This window comes from Gossypium raimondii, chromosome 12 (assembly GCF_025698545.1).
Source record: "Gossypium raimondii isolate GPD5lz chromosome 12, ASM2569854v1, whole genome shotgun sequence".
Lineage (NCBI taxonomy): Eukaryota > Viridiplantae > Streptophyta > Magnoliopsida > Malvales > Malvaceae > Gossypium > Gossypium raimondii.
In genome coordinates this window covers 56,367,203-56,387,182 of record NC_068576.1, presented here as the reverse complement: position 1 = coordinate 56,387,182, position 19,980 = coordinate 56,367,203, and the positions used below count along the sequence as shown (strand labels likewise).

The 19,980-nt window shown below is 33.7% G+C and overlaps 5 protein-coding genes across 5 annotated transcripts; 4 read left to right on the top strand and 1 right to left on the bottom strand.

Moving 5' to 3' along the window:
* Positions 1-454: 454 nt before the first annotated feature.
* Positions 455-4,043, top strand: LOC105765575 (calcium-dependent protein kinase 26). The gene is made up of 5 exons (XM_012584760.2): positions 455-663; positions 1,150-2,103; positions 2,199-2,495; positions 2,992-3,366; positions 3,454-4,043. Exons 2-5 carry the CDS (start codon positions 1,515-1,517, stop codon positions 3,723-3,725), a joined length of 1,533 nt encoding a protein of 510 aa, XP_012440214.1. The 5' UTR covers positions 455-663; positions 1,150-1,514; the 3' UTR covers positions 3,726-4,043.
* Positions 4,044-4,928: 885 nt separating this feature from the next.
* LOC105765576 (uncharacterized) lies at positions 4,929-6,016 on the top strand. Its single transcript, XM_012584761.2, has 2 exons — positions 4,929-5,457; positions 5,529-6,016. The coding sequence occupies exons 1-2, from the start codon at positions 5,017-5,019 to the stop codon at positions 5,802-5,804; spliced, it is 717 nt and encodes a 238-aa protein (XP_012440215.2). The 5' UTR covers positions 4,929-5,016; the 3' UTR covers positions 5,805-6,016.
* Positions 6,017-7,929: 1,913 nt separating this feature from the next.
* On the top strand, positions 7,930-10,537 carry LOC105765574 (uncharacterized). Its single transcript, XM_012584759.2, has 5 exons — positions 7,930-8,346; positions 8,715-8,976; positions 9,066-9,262; positions 9,479-9,666; positions 9,834-10,537. Exons 1-5 carry the CDS (start codon positions 8,243-8,245, stop codon positions 10,118-10,120), a joined length of 1,038 nt encoding a protein of 345 aa, XP_012440213.1. The 5' UTR covers positions 7,930-8,242; the 3' UTR covers positions 10,121-10,537.
* A 463-nt stretch (positions 10,538-11,000) lies between these two features.
* On the bottom strand, positions 11,001-12,063 carry LOC105765573 (dehydration-responsive element-binding protein 1D). The gene has a single exon (XM_012584757.2). It carries the CDS (start codon positions 11,857-11,859, stop codon positions 11,209-11,211), a length of 651 nt encoding a protein of 216 aa, XP_012440211.1. The 5' UTR covers positions 11,860-12,063; the 3' UTR covers positions 11,001-11,208.
* Positions 12,064-18,831: 6,768 nt separating this feature from the next.
* LOC105765572 (two-component response regulator ARR1) lies at positions 18,832-19,871 on the top strand. The gene is made up of 4 exons (XM_012584755.2): positions 18,832-18,949; positions 19,045-19,194; positions 19,269-19,694; positions 19,789-19,871. Exons 1-4 carry the CDS (start codon positions 18,832-18,834, stop codon positions 19,869-19,871), a joined length of 777 nt encoding a protein of 258 aa, XP_012440209.2.
* The last annotated feature ends 109 nt before the right edge of the window (positions 19,872-19,980 follow it).

Below are 19,980 nucleotides of genomic sequence, written 5' to 3'. Positions count from 1 at the left end.
TATACATCAACAAGCAGAAAAATATACATTAGATTCAAGTCGATCTGACTGTTAGTATCAGAGATTGAAGAAGAAAGTTGTTTGGATTTTGGTCCTAAATTTGTGACATTCAAATTTGTTTCATAAAAAAATTAAACTGTAGAAAAAAAGTGAAAAGAAAGCTTTTAATTTGGTGTAGGTGTTGTGAATAGAAAAGATCATAAAGTAGCAATTTTAATAGCAGAGTGAGTTAAATGAAAACTTTCGAATAATTCAATAACCATTTTGTAAAGTTGAGTGGCGAAAACATAAGTTTATAAATAATTTAGTGATATTGGGTGCGGTTTACCCAAAGATTTTATAATTAAACTGAATTTAAACTAAAACGTGGAGTCCGAGGAGATACTCATCTTTCCATTTCAAAAAACAGAACCCCCAAACAAAGGACAAATTAAGAAAAAATAATAATATGAAAAAGTAAACACAACAGCTACATTCTCAAAACTCAAAGCCAAAGCCTCTTCATTTAAAAAATATATAAATTTCTGCAAAAAAAAAAAACTTACAAAAAGATAGACCAAAAAGAAGAAGAGCCCGCAGAGAGAAAGACAGAGGTCTGTTTCGGGGGAGAGCTTTCTATCACTGCTCCAACGGACTTCTTCTTTTGTGGTGCTCTTTACCCAGGTTTGTTTCTCTTTGTATATGATTTTGGGGTTTGATGGTTGAATTTGAAAACTGGGTTCCTTTGTGTGTGTGTGTGGAAAGGTGTGATTTTGGATCTGGTGATGGCTTGTTTTGAGGTAGATTTTTTATGGGTTTTGTTTAACTATACTTTATGTTTTTTTTTTGTGATTTTTTTTGTGTTTTTTAGATGATGGGTTATTGATGCTTTTTTGAGCTGATTATGTGATTAGGGTTTTCAATGGGTGATCGTTTTGTTTTGTTGAGGTTTTTGGGTATATGATAAAGTTTGTTTCTTTCCTTATTTGATGTTTAGAATGTGAATCGTTTTTGTTTTTCCTTTTTTGAGCTTGGATTAAAGTTTGTTCAGCTAATAAAATAATGTAGGGTTTTTCTATAATTGGACTCTCATGGTATTATAGTTTCCAATATAGTTCACAAAGAATGATTTGCTTGATTAATATCTGATAATTGCTAATTATTTTACAGATCCAGGCAATCTAAGAGGACTAAGATGAATCCTTTGATGTGCATTTAAGATTATGATGTTTTGGGGTTACTGTTCACACCTTAGTATCATCTTGTCATGATTTCGGATATCGTGATCTTCGAGGCGAGTGTTGCTGTCAAAGTTCAACAACTACCCATGAAAGTCTTATGTTTGAAGGGTCTGGATCTCAAATTTGGATTTGATAAGAGCTATGTGAACGGAGAGATATATAAATCAAAACTTTGACATTAAAATTTGACAAACTGGGTTTTTTGGGGAGATTTCTAAGTTGTTACAACCTGCCAAAAGGCAAAAACCTAAAACCATTTTTGATCGGTTGGACTTGGACATTTTTCAAAGTGTTATGGCTGTTGCCAAGAGCAGCAGCTTCAATGAAACATCAAAGCAGCCATGTAATTGCTACAAAGTTGCAAGCTTGAGTGAAACGATATTGGAGACTGGCCAAACTGCAAATTTGAAAGATCGATACATTCTTGGAGAGCAATTGGGTTGGGGTCAATTTGGTGTTATTAGGTTGTGCTCGGATAAGTTGACGAGAGAAGTGTTGGCATGCAAATCGATATCTAAAGATAGATTGGTAACCTCTGATGATGCACGGAGTGTCAAGCTCGAAATCGAAATAATGACTAGGTTATCCGGGCATCCAAATGTTGTAGATCTCAAGGCTGTTTATGAAGACGAAGACTATGTTCATTTGGTTATGGAGCTTTGTGCAGGAGGGGAGCTTTTCCACCGGTTAGAGAAGTATGGTCGTTTTTATGAGGCAGATGCTAGAGTTCTCTTCAGGCATTTAATGCAAGTGGTCCTATATTGTCATGAAATCGGGATTGTACATCGAGATTTAAAGCCAGAGAATATCCTCTTAGCTACAAAAGCCTCATCATCGCCAATCAAACTAGCAGATTTCGGTCTTGCAACATATATCGAGCCTGGTAGAGTTATACATTTTTGTCACAGTGCTTGTTTGCTTCCTCAAAAATTTTGAGATTCTTATGTTTTTAACTAGTTTGGTATTTGTTACCAACAGGGAAGTGTTTGCACGGGACGGTTGGCAGTCCGTTTTACATAGCACCCGAAGTTTTGGCTGGGGGATATAATCAGGCTGCTGATATTTGGAGTGCTGGGGTGATTCTATACATACTTCTTAGCGGGACACCACCATTTTGGGGTAAGACTAAGTCGAGGATATTTGATGCTGTGAGGGCAGCTGATTTGCAGTTCCCGTCAGATCCTTGGGATCGGATTTCTGATTCTGCAAAGAATTTAGTCAGGGGAATGCTCAATACGGATCCCTCTCAAAGGTTCACCGCACTGCAGGTTTTAGGTACGTTGGAACCTCTGCAAAAACACTTGTTTTAAATTTATTGAAGCATAAAATCATTATCTTTTGTCGCTATTAAAGTAAATTGAAGTAGTTACAAGGAAAGACCAATCTTGTAATTTGCTAATTCTCTCCCTGTGTAAGCTGACAATAACTGTAATTAACTCGCTTTATGATACCAACTATCATGAGCATGTCCCGAAGACTGTTCGAATATGTCCCTTACTGGCTGATGCATTAATGGACTTTTATAGTTTCACAATGCTATTCGTGTTGGGATTGCGTTCTTACCATAGCCATAGGTTTTGGAATTTCAGTAGCTTCTTTTTTATTATTATGCTGTGATTATAAGGGAAACCCCTCAAACAGGGTCCCGTGGGATCGACTCCCTAAAACTGGGGACTGAGCAACTGGGCCAAACCTGGTAATTCTTAGTTACTGGCTTTCTTAAATTGAAATAATTCTCGTAAAGCTTAAAGTCAAATCATTATTTTTTCAGATCATTTATGGATGAAGTACGATGAATCTTGCCATGAAGAATCAAGTGAGTTTGTATACCAAAGTCATGGAGAGTTGGAGTTTCATAGTGGCTCATTTTCGTTGTCCAGGGATCAGGATATCAGCTTTGGTGCTGGATCGCCAATCATTTATGATGTTCAATCACCCTCGTTAACATGCAGAACCTCATTTTCTTCTTCCTTGGTGGAGCCATCTACAACTTGCTTTGCTTTGGGTGGATTTTCTTTCCACGGTGGTAATTCTGAAACCTTAGAATTTTCTTCTGCTGTTCCATCAATGCCAAGCTTTGCATTCTTCAGTCCTAGCTCTGTTGCAGAACAAGAGAACATTGCCCTGGTTGAGCGATTTGCTGGAGGTAATTTGCATTAATCATCTTAACAAATCTTTAAGATTCGTTCTCATTCATGTAGTATCTGAATTTATGTCTTGCACCGCCTTACAGATACAGGGTTGGATAAACTGCTCGTGCTACCGGATTCTTCACTTTCCTGTGGACCTGAGGCAAGAGAAAAGGAGACCAAGACAGCTGAATTCGGAAGGACAGGAGGAATGAACGGTTCCAAGTTATTGGCCTTCCACAGCAAGAGAAACCGCACCATCGGTCACGGTGAGCGAGAACAACTTGATTTTATCGTGTCTGAATCAGTTATCCGATGGGCATCATGCACAAATCTCCCAACTGCCACATCCCTTAGGTCATCTCTCGTGTGTTGAGCTGTGTCAGTATGAGTCAAGATAGTCCCAACAGAGGTTAACGTTCGGATAAACTGCATTTTCCATGTAAGCTAATTCTTGTATCATGTGGTGTTTCAAGTCTGTATTTCCACGTCCCGGTGCGTAGCACCAGCTTTAGTGTCAGTTGGATTGCTGCTTCTAGCTTTTATTAACATGTTAGATCCAATAGGTAGGAAGAGAGTAACAAGTTGTGGTTGCTGGGGTTTTGATTCGTGTATAAAGTTTTTTCCATGTTTCAGATTTTGGCACTGTATAAGTAAACAGTAACTGTAATATTATGCCAGTTATGTTTTCTAATTCCCATTTGTTAAATCTTTAATTATTTTTTAACATTAATTTCATTTCATAAGAAAGAAATTACAAGCAGGTCAGGTTTAATCCCGGTACAAGACAAGTGAAAGCCTCCAAGGCTAGCGGTTCTAAGGTCAAAAACAGATGGAACAGGAACAAGCATGGTTGGTTCAGTATTGCCTATCAAAGTCAATTCTCGACCCACAACCGGTGGGTGAGGCCGAAGAGGACGCTATAGGCTGCTGTTAGACTGGCAGTGGTTACTTATTTTTCCGTTAAAACCCAAAGAACAAAAAAAAAAAAAAAACCAGAGAGGCTCTAGTGAGACCTCCAAAGGAGGCCAAGCTCAGCCTCGTCCCGAACCAGCACCATCCCACTCCCTGTTGACGTTTAGAGACAAGGAACTCACAGAGATAAAAAGAAAAACGAAAAGTTGGGTGGTAGAGAAAAAATGTCTGAAAGGACGACTGTGAGAAAAGGGAAAGCCGAAGAGAGCGGGCCAACACCCACTAGCTGCAGTCATGGTGGAAAGTTTAAACATATTTACGTATTTCCGAATAAGAAAAAGGACAATAATCAGGGACGTAGGCAAAGAGGGGCAGGCAATGGCCTTTATCCTCTTTACTTTCGTCCCTTAAAATTTTTTTGAAATTATATGTTAGTACAATAATAAAATAAATTTTTTATCTCTAATGATTTATGATTCATCTTTTACCCTTTAACTTCACCTTTTTCGACACTTAGGATGAGTCAAATTCTACACGTAATTGCCCTAAACTTAATTCTTCATGTTCCCATTGGTAAACATTTCAATTCAGAGCCAATATCACCATACACGATGATTTTTCTGTAATGCAACAAACATGAGGTCCCAATACACCAACAAATGCCAGCCTCAAATTTTTTGATATGTTCAGCTCATCTTTTTCACTTTCTAGAACTCAAAAACTTGACCAAGCTTTTCCATTCCCAACACAAAATGGGGTGCAAATTCATCTCCTTAGAACCACCAATCTTATACCAAATCCCTGTAAGAACAACACCACCATGTTTTAGAACTAAAGCTATTGCTTTCTCTTCTTATGCACCAAACAAAGGTGAACCTGTTTCCACCAAGTTGCCACTGTCAAAGACCAATGATGTCTACAGTGTTAGCTTCAAGACATTAGGAGCTTGTAAGCTTGGGATTTCTAGATACCCAGATTTTGAATACAACGCACAAGGTGGTACAGGGACTGGAACCGGTTCTAAGGTTGCTGATAGCGATGAACTTTCGGTTAGTTTCGACGTTAAAACACTGTATATTCCACCATTGGCAAGCTCAACAACTAAGTTCCTTGGATTGCCATTGCCACCTTTTTTGAAAATCCACATTGTTCCTCAATTGTTTCAAGGGAATATCGATCAAGAATCCGGCAAGGTTAGCTATGCTTGTTGTTGAAGGCCTTAAAATTCCATTGGAGGTTAATTTGAAGCTTTTGCCTTTTGTAGGTTGACTTGGAATTCTTAGCCAAGTTTTGCTTTTCGGTCGGGAGTATTTACGAAGCGCCGCCGTTGGTGGTGAAGACGGTTTTAACGTCCGATGAATCGAAAGGGAAGATGAGAAGTGGAAGAGGTGAGAGATTAGATGAAGAGGGGAATTGCAAATTGGTTGGGGTAGCATTTGTTGAACCTATTGATGATGTCTTCATGAATACTTTCCTTAGTTTACCTACTGAATGCCTTGCCAAGTTGAATGCTGTTATCACCTTGTCCAAATCTTCTTGAAAAACCATATGTTTGTAGTTGCTGAATGTTAATGGAGTTTCATATAGGGCCCTGGCATAGCAATTCTTAGTCATACTTGGTTATGCTTTAGATACATCCATACATGACACATGTATATCATATACATATATGTACCAGCACCATGCATGCTTATGTAACCTATTGGTTATGCATAGTTATTGATAGGAATTGAATTATAATTTTTTTTAAGAGATTCAAATGTAATTTTATCATGTATTAATTTATAATTTCATTATTTTGAAGGGATTAAATATAACTTTTTCATATTTAGGGAGCTAAAATGCAGTATGGTATAATTCCATTATTTTAACTGACTAAATAAAATTTCTTTATATTTAAAGGAGTAAAATATAATTTTACCATAAACTTATAAATTTATTATTTTTAAAGAGACTAAACTAAAATATACACATCTTTTGGGTGAAGAGTTTATAACATTATCCAAGTGAGTGGAAATATTTGTTCTTTTTGCAAAAGCATAACATTTGTAACTTTATCCTCACAAAACTTATAAAAAATATACTATGTTTATCAATGAAGCTATTTTTATAATTTTGGATAGCAAACATAGCTAAATATTAAATATTATATTTTGTGAGTACAATTAATCTTTGTTGGGATTATTCATTTTGATCCCTCAAAATTTTTATAAATTCTCATTAAACTTCTAATTTTTTAAAAATTTAATTAGACCTACTAAAAATTTTAAAACTTCTCAATAATCTCTTTAAATTTAAAAATTTTTAATTGAACCCAAAAATTCAATGGCAAAATCCGCCCTTGTATTCTTATGCCGGTTAAACAAAGATGGTAAAGAGAAAGTATCTGTTCGAAAAAATAAAAAAGAGTATAAGAGAATGGATGGACCCATTTGCAGCTTTTTGCTGCGCTAGAAAACGTCCACGGGTGCAGTAGCTTACGTAAAGTATGTCCCATTGTTTTCGTTTTGAGAGAGATTTTTGAGCGAGTGGGCTCACTTGCTGCTGCTAAGGAGAGGCACTGTTACAGAGGCGGAGGCACTGGCGCTGGCGCCGGCGCCGGCGCTGGCACTGAAGAAAATAGGGTGAGTTTTTTAAGGATAAATTACACATAAGATTACTAAATTATTAGTAACCTTATTTTTTTATCACTCAACTTCAAAAAGATATAAAATGTTCATTAAATTATTTAAAAGTTTTCATTTAAGTTACTAGACGGTTAAAATTGGAGTCATATGACCTTCTCTGTTCGCGCTATCTCCACTAATTGAAAACTCTCATTTTCCTTTTTTTTCCACAGATAAAGTTTTTTTCATGAAATAGCTTTGAACGCTGTGAATTTATGAATCAAAATATAAACATCTTTATTGATTGATCTTTGGCACTAACCATCGTATCGACTTGGATCTAAGGTATGCTCTTTTATTAGTTGATGGGTATTGATCCGTCATAACGATTGTCAAATCATCACTTGGAGCATGCTAGTCGAACTCTTTAAAAAAAAACAAAAATTAACAGTCTAATTATTTAAATGAAAGCTTTCAAGTAGCTTAAAAATTATTTTGTAAGTTTTTAAAGTTGAGTAACTAAAACGTAAACTTTAATTTACCCTATTGTTTAACATGTGTGCTCTAGTAAAAAATTATTGGTACTTAATTGAGATAAAAAATTTAGATATCAAATTTAACATTAAATTCAAACTTAAGGGCTTAATTGGGATAAAAAAATTAAATGCCAATTTGAACATTGAAGTACCAAATCAGGATAAAAAAAAATTCAGGTATCAATTTGAATGTTGAAGCCAACACCAAATTGAAAAAAAAAAAACTCAAATACCAAATTAAATATTAAAACTAAATTTAGGTACCAAATGGTAGAATAACCCTTTTCTTGAACTTTCATTTATGACACACGTGGAAGTTGTAACCAAACAGCTACTTTGAAAGACAGCAAAGAAACGCCGCCGTTTAAAGATTTGTCAAAAGGGCATAGGCGTCATTATCTATGACATCGTATGTCATTTTTGCCCAAAAAAATCATTTACACCCACGTGTCATGCGACGGATAGCCTACTGAGGTCATCTAATCACGAGATTCTGGTCTCTGGAAAAAAAAGAAAAACAAACCCACCCTTCACGTTCACGGTCACGATTCTCCATAACCGAAAAAAAAAAAAAAGAAATCCATAACTCGTTGATTCTCTGACTCACCTCTTTCTCTACTGAGTTCGTTGTACCACTTCAACTCGGTTCGTCAAAACTCTCTCTCTCTCTCTCTCTCTCTTTCCATATTTATATTATCTTTTCGATTCTATGGGACGGAATCCACCACGTCATCTCTGGAACCTCAATCAACAATCGCTAATTCTGTAGAAAAAAAAACGTCGAATCATTCTTTTTTTTTTCTCTCTCTTTTCTCTGTTTACTTTTCTTTTGGCCTATGAATCAAATGGCTCCTTGCCGTTTAATTCTGATAATTTTTGTACTTTCCTTTCTCGTATCGTCACTTAACGCCAGCGAAGGTGATGCTGATCCAATTTACAAGTAAGTTTCTGACTCGATTTTGAATCGCAGCTTCAGTAATATAAATTTAATTCTTTTATGTTTGATAGGAAAAAGAAAAATATAATCGTTTTTTGAAGGAAAATTTGGATAATTTTATGATGCAAAATCTACATTTTTAGGTTGTTTAAATTCAATTCTAAATGGGGTTGGATTTTACTAGTAATAAACACTTGAAAGAAGAATATATTCTTATAAAAGAAAACCCATTTTAATTTCCGTTTTTTAAAGTTTTTATGGTGTTGAAATTTGCTATATTTAGAATATTTCTTTTATTGAGTTAATTTAAAGACCGTATCTTTTTTTAATTTTCCCGGCAATTTAACTTGCTTATTAATTTGGGTGTTTAGGGCTTGTTTGGAAGAGTGTGAGAAGAGTGGATGCGTAGGGGAAAAGTGTTTTCAACACTGTAAATTCTCATCCGATGGGAAACCCATTGATGGTCCATGGTATTTACAAGAACCCCTATATCAAAAATGGAAGCAATGGGATTGCCGTACTGATTGTCAGTACCATTGTATGATTACTAGAGAAGAACAGAGGGAAAAACTGGGGAATAAACCCATCAAATATCATGGAAAATGGCCTTTTCAACGTGTTTATGGGATACAGGTTCGTACCATATCATCACCTTGGTGTCATTTTTGTTAGATTCTTGTTCTTGTTAGTGATTGTTTTGAGTTCATGGTGTTTTTTTTTAGGAACCAGTTGCTGTAGCTTTCTCTGCACTAAGTCTTGCTGTACAGTTTCATGGTTGGCTCTCCTTTTTTATCCTTATTAACTATAAGTTGCCTTTGAGGCCTGATAAAAAGACTTATTATGAATATACTTGCTTGTGGCATATCTACGCCATCTTGGCTATGAACTTCTGGTTCTGGAGTGCCATTTTTCACAGTCGGTAAGCAATATACTTTGACCCCATAGTCTTATACATTGCACCTAATCTGTTAGGCCTTGATCAGGTTCTTACTCATAGAAGCCTTTGTTTTTTTGTCTTTGGCAAGTAATGGTGAGAGAAAACAAAAAAAAAGAAAAAATAATAAAGAAGAAGAAGCATATCGAGCTGAGTATTCTTATAACTTTGCATGATATCATTGATTCCTTTTATTTGTAGAGATGTTGAGTTGACAGAGAAGCTAGATTATTCGTCTGCTGTTGCGTTAGTTGGGTATAGTCTTATTCTAGCGATATTACGAGTGTTCGATTTGAGAGATGAAGCTTCAAGAGTCATGGTTGCTGCTCCGTTGGTTGCGTTTGTAACAACACACATCTTGTATCTGAACTTCTACAAACTTGATTATGGTATTTCTTTTTTTTGTTACCCTCGTAAAACAATATTGTCGACATTCATTAATTCGCTGGTGCAGTTTGATATTTTCAGTCCAAACCACTCGTATAATTGCTAGTTTTAGTCCATCTGAACTTTCTATCATGTTGCACTCTAGTTACAAGCTGGATTTGTTTTGCAGGTCTAAATATGAAAGTTTGTATGGCCATGGGTGTGGCTCAACTTCTCATATGGGGAATTTGGGCCGGCATAACTAGCCATCCATCACGCTGGAAGGTTTGGCTGTTTGTTGTGTGGGGAAGCCTTGTTGTGTTCTTGGAAATATTAGACTTTCCACCTTATAAAGGGTTTGTAGATGCACACGCTCTGTGGCATGCTGTCAGTATCCCTCTTACTTACTTCTGCTGGAGCTTTGTCCAGGATGATGCCGAGTTCAGGACCTCAACTCTCCTCAAGAAAATAAAGTGATATTTCTTCATTCCACTCGTGCATGAACTGAATGGTGAAACGATCCAACTCACTTGTGCATGATGCAACGATCACCGGACTGCTTGACATTTTGTTTACCGATATGGTTGGTGTTTTCTTCGCAATGCAAGGGTATGTGTCGTAATCGAAGTCTCCAAGTTTTTTAGGCTCCGGTCTTTGTTTTTCCCGAGGTGATCGGTAATATTCACAAAGGCTTCTATCCAATTTCAATGTAAATTTTTTGTGTTGAATCTTTAAACTAAGCTTGTTTTTACTTGCATTGCTTGATTAGTCAGTCTTCTGTATGATTATGAAGGATGGAAAAATATGTAAGCAAGCTTTGTATCTTTTACATTCGAATTTGTTGTCTGTTGTTGCATTAACTTATAATAACATACACTGAAGTTGTCAACTGAATCATTGGTGGAGTGATAAAAGGGATTGTATTCAAATCTTCCATCTTTGGACAAAAAGGCCGAAGCTTAGCCTATTCAAAGGCTGGCCCAGAAGCCCATTTGATTTAAAATTACTTACTAATACTTGGGCTAAGCTTAGCTTTAACTTAAAGTTCTTGAAGCTTCCCATCCTCGTAAAAATACTTTAGAGATCCATATATTTCTAGTAAATTAATCTTTATATATCTTTTTTGAATTACAAGTGAAGGTTAAAATTTTAACAGAAATGCGACATGATTGACGAAATAATCAGAAAGTCACATGTGACGTGTTACTTGTATCTTATACCGATATATAATAACTTATTTTTAACAATAAAATTAGATATATGTATTTTTTTTGAGCAGAGGATAGAATATATAATTTAACTTCTAATATAAAAATTTCCCTAATAATTCTACTTATTATTGGAACAACTTTGAATATCAATGGTAAAATAGATATGAAGCTATAAATTTATTGTTTGGAGAAGCTATGACGTATATATACACATTAATCTTTTTACTTACAGCACTACCCGTACAATCCAAAAAAATCGTTGTACGTACAAAACATAAAGGGCAATTGCCGGTGGCGATTTCTGTGAACTAAAAATTCCAATGAATGCTTGAAAATGTCTGAAAAAATTTACTTTTAAATAGAATAACTCCATAAAGGTACATAATCATCGACTTCATGTTCTTCCCATCCTCCGTCATGACCGGAACGAGGAGGTGACATCATCATACCGGCAGCCATATTTGCCCAAAATCTTTGTGTCCCAAACAACGCTTCTTCGTCCAAGTAAAACCCTTTCTCCATCTCCGTGTTTTCACTTCTCTTTGCATCGTTTCTAGAATTCCCGCTCGAATGCTCAGCCGTTCTGAAAGTCTCCGCCACCTCCGCCACCGTCTTTTGGATATCCTTTCGGTCGGAAGAAGCCGGGACCGGAAGATTCCAAGCTGAGTCAGCGAAGTTCAAACAAGCTGACTTCCCTCTCAGTGCTATAGCTGCCACGTCGTGAGCACGCGCCGCCATATCCGCCGTCGGGAAAGTTCCAAGCCAAATCCTCGACTTCTTATTAGGCTCCCTCACTTCAGAAACCCACTTCCCGGGATTCCTCCGGCGAACTCCACGGTACACCGGGTGTCGAGTCTCCCGGAACTTCTTCCTCCCAGCTCGCCTCTTTGGATAACTCGAAGCTAACATCACATAGTCATCGGAAAAATTCACCGGACGATCAGTTCCACTTTCAGAAACCGACCCAGAATCAACCATATCATAATCTTGAACTAAAAAATCCATTTTAAAAAAAACCCAAACAGTAAATCAGTTTAAGTTTCAGTTAAACAAAGCTTTTGACTTGAAAAGAGTATATTTCAAGAAAAGGATATTCGCTCTTAGTATCAAGTATTTTAGGAAATCACTTGCTTTATGAACTTCCGAATTTGGAAATGCAAGGAAAAGTATTAACTAAATGAGCTTTCTTTTTCTGCTTCAAGCAACTGTGAAAGGGCGTCTTATTATATATATAGATTTTTAGATATTAAGCAAACACGGAAAATCCAGGGTGTGGAGTTACGGAGATTAGAGGGACAAAACATAAGACTAGGTTTCTTAGCCAAGTGTACTAATTTTCCGACAAGTTGTGGTTCAATCAGAGAAGGAAACGTGGCGATTTTGGCTGTTGGATTAATCTGTATTTTCTGGAATGGATTGTGGTCCAAGTCAAAAGCCAAGCCACAGTTGGACAGTTTCAGCATAATCCAATTCAATGACTTACTTCCACGACCGTTCTTTGGTCACTTCATAAACTTTCTTTTTCATAATAAAGATTTATCTTATCTGTTCAATTAAATTTTGGTTTCATTTTAATCCTTTTCAAATGAAATTTCTCAAAAAAGTTTATAATTTATTTTGGTCTTTTCAATGCCAAATTTCTTATTTTCACCTCTCAAATGTTTATATTATAAATATTGCATTTAAAAAAAAAAGAAAAAACGAATGGGCAATGAAATAGAAAAGACAGGAAAGATTTTTCACATCACCGTAAGGAAGAAAACAAGGCACAGTGAAGGGAAACTTTTCAGAGTGACGTCACGATTTCCGACACACTGTTGACAGTTAATACCTTCCCTCAACTGCCACTTTCCCCGCTATTCATCCCTAAAATACAAAGCGGCGGTGGTCCCTGGGCGGTGGAAGCCAACCTCCTACCATAGTTTATTGCCGCGTTACACCGTGTGGACCACCACCTGCACCCTCTCCCCCCAATAAGATCTAAAACGAAAATTCCTAGCTCTCCTTGGGCTGGGCGGCCCATCTGGTCCAATTTGGGCAGGGCTTAAATAAAGGGTTTTGTTCACGGCCCAATTCGGTTCGAATGAAAACAATTTCTTTAAATTTAATTATTAAAAAGTATATAATTATAAATATAATATATTTTATTATTTTTAAAAAGTAATATGCATTTTTGGGCGGGCCAAGTCGAGCTCGGACCAAGCTTGGAAAATTTTTAGAATTGGGCCTTGGCCAAATCTTATCTAACCCATGAGTAATTCTAGTCATCACCATGTAGTATTTTTTTAATGAATAAATTTTTTGTTATTTAGGTTTTAAAATTAATTTAGTTATCTTTTTAACATAATTTTTATTTGGGGTATTTGATTCATTTTCAAAAATGAATTTTTTTACTATTTAATATTTTAGAAGTGTTGATAATTATTTTAATTTTTACTTGATATAGAAAATATTAAGTTGATTTTATTTTATTAAAATTTTGAAATAAATTTCTTTTTGAAAAATAAAATATTCAAATTAATATATTTATCTTTCATCCAAAACTATCCAAAATCATATAAAATATTATATTAATAAGATTAAAATTTAAAATATATTATATTTTAAAAATCAATGTTTTATCAAACAACATAATTATATTCAATACTTGTATTTATTAATTGACCACTCGGTTTTCTAATATAAATTCAGCACTTATAAAATTTAATAGTAAAATAAAAATTATTTTTCAACATTTAAATTTTCAGTTTATCAAACATACCATTAATTATCACCCATAAGGTGGGTAGAAAGTTAGATGAATCGAATTAATAAAATAAAAATGATTTAATCAAAATAAATTTGGTTTATTTGGTTAGTTTAATCAAATTTAGGGTTTATTCGGTTAATTATCAATTTTGGATATCCAAACTGAGTAAGCCAATTTTAAAGGAGTTATAAATATGGACTAAAATGTGTGGATGAAATCAAAATTAGGTACCAATATGAAGCAAAACAAAATATAAGTACCGGTTTATATATTGAAATCAAACTCAAGTACCCGAAAATATATTTACCTTTTTTAGATAATAAATATCCATTCCAAACCCATATCCAAACTAGAGGTGCTTATGGGTCGGGCGGCCCGGCCCGGCCCGATGGCCCGTCCGAAATATGGGCTTGGGCAAAAAAATGAGGCCCGTTTAGAAAACGGGCCGGGCTTTGTGCACCACTTTTTTCGGCCCGGCCCGATATAATAAATATATTTATTTTTTTAATTTTAAAATATTTTTACATACTTTTTAATTTTTTAAATTTTAAAATATTTTAAAATACTTTTTTAATTTTTAATTTTAAAATATTTTAAAATACTTTTTTTAATTTTTTAATTTTAAAATATATTTTTAATTTTTAAAATTTTAAAATAAAATGGGCGGGCCCGGCCCGGGCTTATGATTTTTTTCCCGGGCCGGGCCTGGACAAAATCTTAGGCCCATATTTCGGGTCGGGCCCGAGCCGAAATTTTTTATGGGCCCGGCCCGAACCATGAGCACCTCTAATCCAAACACTCAATACTCATATAAAACCAAACTCAACCCAAATAATTAAATATCTAAATAACCCAACCCAAAGACTCAATTAATTAATTAGAATTGATAAAAAAAAATTGTCATAAATTCATCTTATCCAGCCAACGAAATAAAATTTAAATACAAAAAGTTGTAAATAAATATAAAATATAATACATAATAAAAAAAAATAACAATATGTAAAGATAATCGTGAGATTGGACTTTAAGATGAGAAAGAAGAGGATTGGTCATCTAACACTTTATTTTTCGTACACCATTAATGCGGTAGGGTATCCTAGGGTCCTTTAGCAATGCTTAATTGGTTAATCGTAGTTCATTGTGGCAGAGTTAGGATACAATTACTAGTTGTTAACCAAATTTGGTTAGTTTTTTAACATTCTAGTGTTGTGGTTATTATAAGTTTGTCTTACTCCTCTATTGGATTTTTTTTTTCAGACAATGCTATTTTGTGTAACAATTTGTAGTTACAAATTTGAAGTTGTTGAGATAAAGCTATGTGATTGAAAGGAATGGCTAAGGGAGTGGACACTCCTTCAAGCACTACGATAAAATAGAACAAAAACAAGAGACACGAGGTTTGTTTACGCAATTTAGTTTCTCCACGGCTGCGAAGCCTCACTCAATGAGAAATATTCATCATCTTCAACACTTATAACAACTGATTCTAAATCTATTACACATTTGTGACAATTTCCTCACTTTTACACTTTTTATGCTAGAGTTGTGTGATTCAAATTATTGTTAAAGAAATAAAATATAGTGGCAAAATAAGGGGATCTGTGGAGGCGAATGACGATGGCCGAATGAGGTACAGATCAAGTAGCACAAGTAAGATCCATATAGAACTACTTTTCTTTTATTTGACATTGATTGCACAAGTAGAATCCATATATAACCACTCTTCTTTTATTTGACATTGATTAGAATAAAGTTTTTCAACCTTTAAATAGGTGTAATCGAAACTTCTCTTGTATCATTCGAATTTTAACATTAGTGAATTTTCTTCTCCTCTGCCAATGGTTTTTTTTCCCGAAAAGGTTTCCATGTAAAATTTTTGCGTGTTTTATTTTTCATTGTTTCCATGTAAAATTTTTGCGTGTTTTATTTTTCTTTCTCATTACTCTGTGTGATCATTTTATATTACCATTATCAACATTCAATTTTTACAAACCGAAAAAGCCTAATACTCCCACAATTAGATTCACCCATGTGAATTCAACAAGTAAAACTACAATATAACGAGTTTTACTATAAAAAAAGAATTGTACAATAAAGTTCCTCACTACAACAAATTAAGTGTTCAAACTCTCTGTACAATAACTTATACAAGTCTCTCAATTATGTATCATATTTTGAGACATGCTAACATAAAGAAGATTTAAGATGTCCCTTTATTATAGGGACATGATTAAATTCCTTGTTATTAAGTGGATTAATTTAGTCTCTATACTATTAAAAGAATCAAACAATGTCAAATTGGAATAGAGATAACATCACTATTATAAAAAAATCATTTGTTGTTTGACAAAGTTAATATTTTAAAATTTCTATAAGTGAAATATTTTGTTTGGAATTGAACAACAATTAAAAAATTCAAGACATTTTTATATAGTAAATGTCAATTCTGTTGTAATTTGGACTTATTTGATTCTTTTTTAACAATATAAAGACTAATTTTATCGAGACCCTGTAATGTAGGGACCTGACAAGCAATTTAACCAAATATTAACCTACGAAACGAGAAAATTTGTAGCCAAACACATCTCAATTTCTCCAGATGAAACAACACCGGTACTGTTTTTGTTTAGTAAAACAGTGGACATTGAAACAAGACTTAATTTCCTCAAAAAATATAAAAGGAAACAAAACTTATTGTAATTAATTAGTTTAAATCATTAATTAGGAGAAGACAAAATTGCCATTTCGTTTTTGCTCCATTTTGAGTTAAAACTTAATTTCTCTCTTAATTAATTAGATATTAGTATTAAATGACAATAAAACCTTTTCTATTTTTTAAAATTTAATTTTTTATATGGAAATGGTTTTACTACAAACAGTGGGTACAGAACATAGTTTTATTTTCCTTCCATCTCTTATGTCTTTTCTAATTTAACAATTGTTGCTTCGTTGTGTTAAATTTTGGGATTTATATGAAAATTTTAATTAATTTTAATCAGTTTAAATTCAAATTTTCTTTTATATAAAAACAAAATTGAATTAATGAATGGAGTAAATATAAAAGGATTTCATATGGGAGTAATTTTACTTTATCATTATTATTGGATAAACATGGGGTTATCTCACATTTATTTCAGTCCACTTTTTAACTCTTCATGCACGGGTGGGAATCAGAAAAAAGTCCTTGACCGTGGCCCAGCAAGTGGAGTCCTATGGTTTGTAAGTTAAAAAATAAAAATAAAAACAGCAAATTATATTATAAGTACTGAATTGAATAATTAATAGAATAAAAAACTCGAATTTAATTAATTGTAATATATTTGACGAAAAACCCACACATTTAAATTTGACAAAACTCGAATTTAGGATATCAAAATTCCTAAAATCTCAACCATACCATTCAACCAATGTTTCATTGTCCGGTTTATAAGGTTTTAGTATGAGATTTTTGGTCTAAAATTAGACATGACTTAATTTTAAATTAATTATATAAATATTAAAATAAAATAAATTTAATATTGAGTAAAGCGAAAATTAAATCAAAATCGAAGTTTGTACCAAATCAAAATTTCTCCTTGTCACATCGTAATTTTTGTATATATTGAATTTTATGCATTTAAAATTGTCAATGAGTAATAATATAATCTAAAATAATAGTAAACGAGTTCATGTATAATATTTATACGATTAAACAATATTTAAAATTAATATATTATCGATTGAGCTTTAGCTCAGTTGATATTGCTACTATAACAAAATTAGAAAGGTATTATAGGTTCAAGCACGCTTACATACTTTTCTCTTCGGACTTGAAGATTGGGAAAAAGTTATAAATAGAAACTAATACACTAATTCTTTCTCTGGTACTAGATCTAGGACAAAAACAAGTATACGTAAAGTACGATCGTTATATCGATCGTTATTTTGGAACATTACGTGATAATAATATAACGTGCGAAATATGATTGTTATATCGTTCAATATCATTATTCTGATTTGTTAAAATGCAACATACTTCACATCAATAAATATCATAGATAATGTACGGCCGTTATACAGTTAATTGTCGTTATTTCGTAATATTTAAAAAACGTGTTCCACGTTAATGATGTTGTAGTTGAGTAATGATTGTTATATCCTTAAATACCGTCATTTTAGATAATTTTAAAAAGGTAATGAGTTCTACAACAATGATCTTATAGTTGAGTTATGATCATTTACCATTATATCGTTAGATACCGTTATTTTGGATATTGTCAAAAAAAAGTAACGTGTTCTGCGTTGACAATATTAAACATAAGATAAATCGTTATATCGTTAAATACCGTTATTCTAGATATGCATTCCACGTCAATAATATTACAAATAAGATACGATTGTTATGCATGTTACCAGCATTAATAGATACACTTGTAACACAATCAGTAAAAATGCATATATAAAAGGATTAAAGAATTTGAAAATAATATCGTTAAATACTATTATTCAAGATTATTTGAAGATAATGTATTCCGCATCAACAATATTTAAGATAAAGATTTAAATACCGTTATTTGACATGTTACCAATATTAATACATGCACTTATTATAAAATTTATATATTTTCTTGATTTCTTTTAAAAAATGCATATATAATAAGGATTAAAGAAATCGAAAATCTAGATTAATATATGTTACATATATTTAGCGATAGAATTGTAACATTTTTAATTTACGTGTATGATTTAAATTAATAAAAATATATATTTTTTGAATTATCGGAACTCGATTTTTATAAATTAATAGGATAAGCACTCCAAAAAAGGAAAATATGTTGAACCATAAGAAGAGGGTTTGAACACAAAGCATTCACACAACAAATTGCCTAGTAAGAACGTCTTATATTTGGTAAATTTCATTTATATTTAGATTCTGAGCTGGATTTTGGCCATAAATTGGTATGAAATTTCTGGGGGCTCACTCCACTATTTGTTGTCATCGCTGGTTTTTTTTTTTTTTTTAATTTCCAAACTCCCTACGCACACACACACAAAAATACATAATTTCATGTTCCAAAAAATGTAAAAAGTAACGGCCGAATTTTTGTTTGGCTGCCACGTGTACCACCAAATATCAAGCCACGGATTGCTTATATGGGGTACTCAGTGTATATATAACTGTTCTATTGTCGCTCTTAAACTCATACTATTAAGCCTTCCAAAAAAACAAACAAGAAGAGAAAAAAAAAATGGTTTCTACTAGAAGTGTCAACTCTCCTGCTATGAAGATCACTATCTTGGTTGTTGATGATGATTCTACTTCATTGGCTATTGTTTCTGCCATGTTAAGAGAGTTCCGATATGAAGGTACATACAGACATACATACATATATCCATACATATACGTGTGTGTGCGTGATTTTGAACTAATTTTTTCTTGTTTCTTGTCTGTATGTTCTCAGTTACGAGTGTTAAAACACCGGCAGCTGCTTTGTCTGTTCTTAGATCAAATCCAAGTATTGACCTAGTGGTCACTGATCTCCATATGCCTGGAATGAATGGGATTGAGCTTCAAAAACGAATCAACAAAGAGTTTAAACTGCCTGTCATCAGTGAGTAGATCTTATCTCTTCGTTATTTTCATGATTTCATTACATATCTAATGTTGTTCTTGTTGGTTATGTAGTAATGTCCTCGGATGACGATGAAAATGTGATGCTAGAGAGCTTAGCAGGAGGTGCTGTGTTCTTTATAGTTAAACCAGTAGACCCTGTTGGGTTAAAGAACGTATGGCAATACGCTGTTGCTGCTAAGAAAGGTAAATCCTTGCTCATCGAAGACATGGACAGGGAATCTTCGTCGTCGTCACCAGCGGACGGGAAACTATCCCTCGGTGGCAACACGAAGTCGGTGTCATCGGTGAATAACGAAAAGAACGATCCCAAGAATGGATCGAAAAGAAAAGGTGCATCTGGCAAAGGTAGGGACAAGGATGATAACGATGATGAATCGAAGTCTCCACCTCCAAAAAAGACTAAGAAGCATAAGATTGTTTGGACGAATACACTTCATAACCAGTTCTTGGAAGCCCTACGCCAAATTGGCCTTGAAAGTATGTACATATATATATATTGGTCATATTTTATGTTAATTTGTTGATTTTGTTAATATATTATGATTTTTTTATTCATGTTTAACACAAGCAGGAGCTGTCCCAAAGAAGATCCTTGAGCGTATGAATTCGACAGGCTTAACCAGGGAAAATGTGGCTAGTCATTTACAGGTTTGATTTTGGCTTTGATTATTTACTTATATCATTTTTGATAAATTAACACAGTTTTTAATGAATTAACCTTAGACTTGTACTAAGGAATGCTGTTTTTATATATGGTATCCAG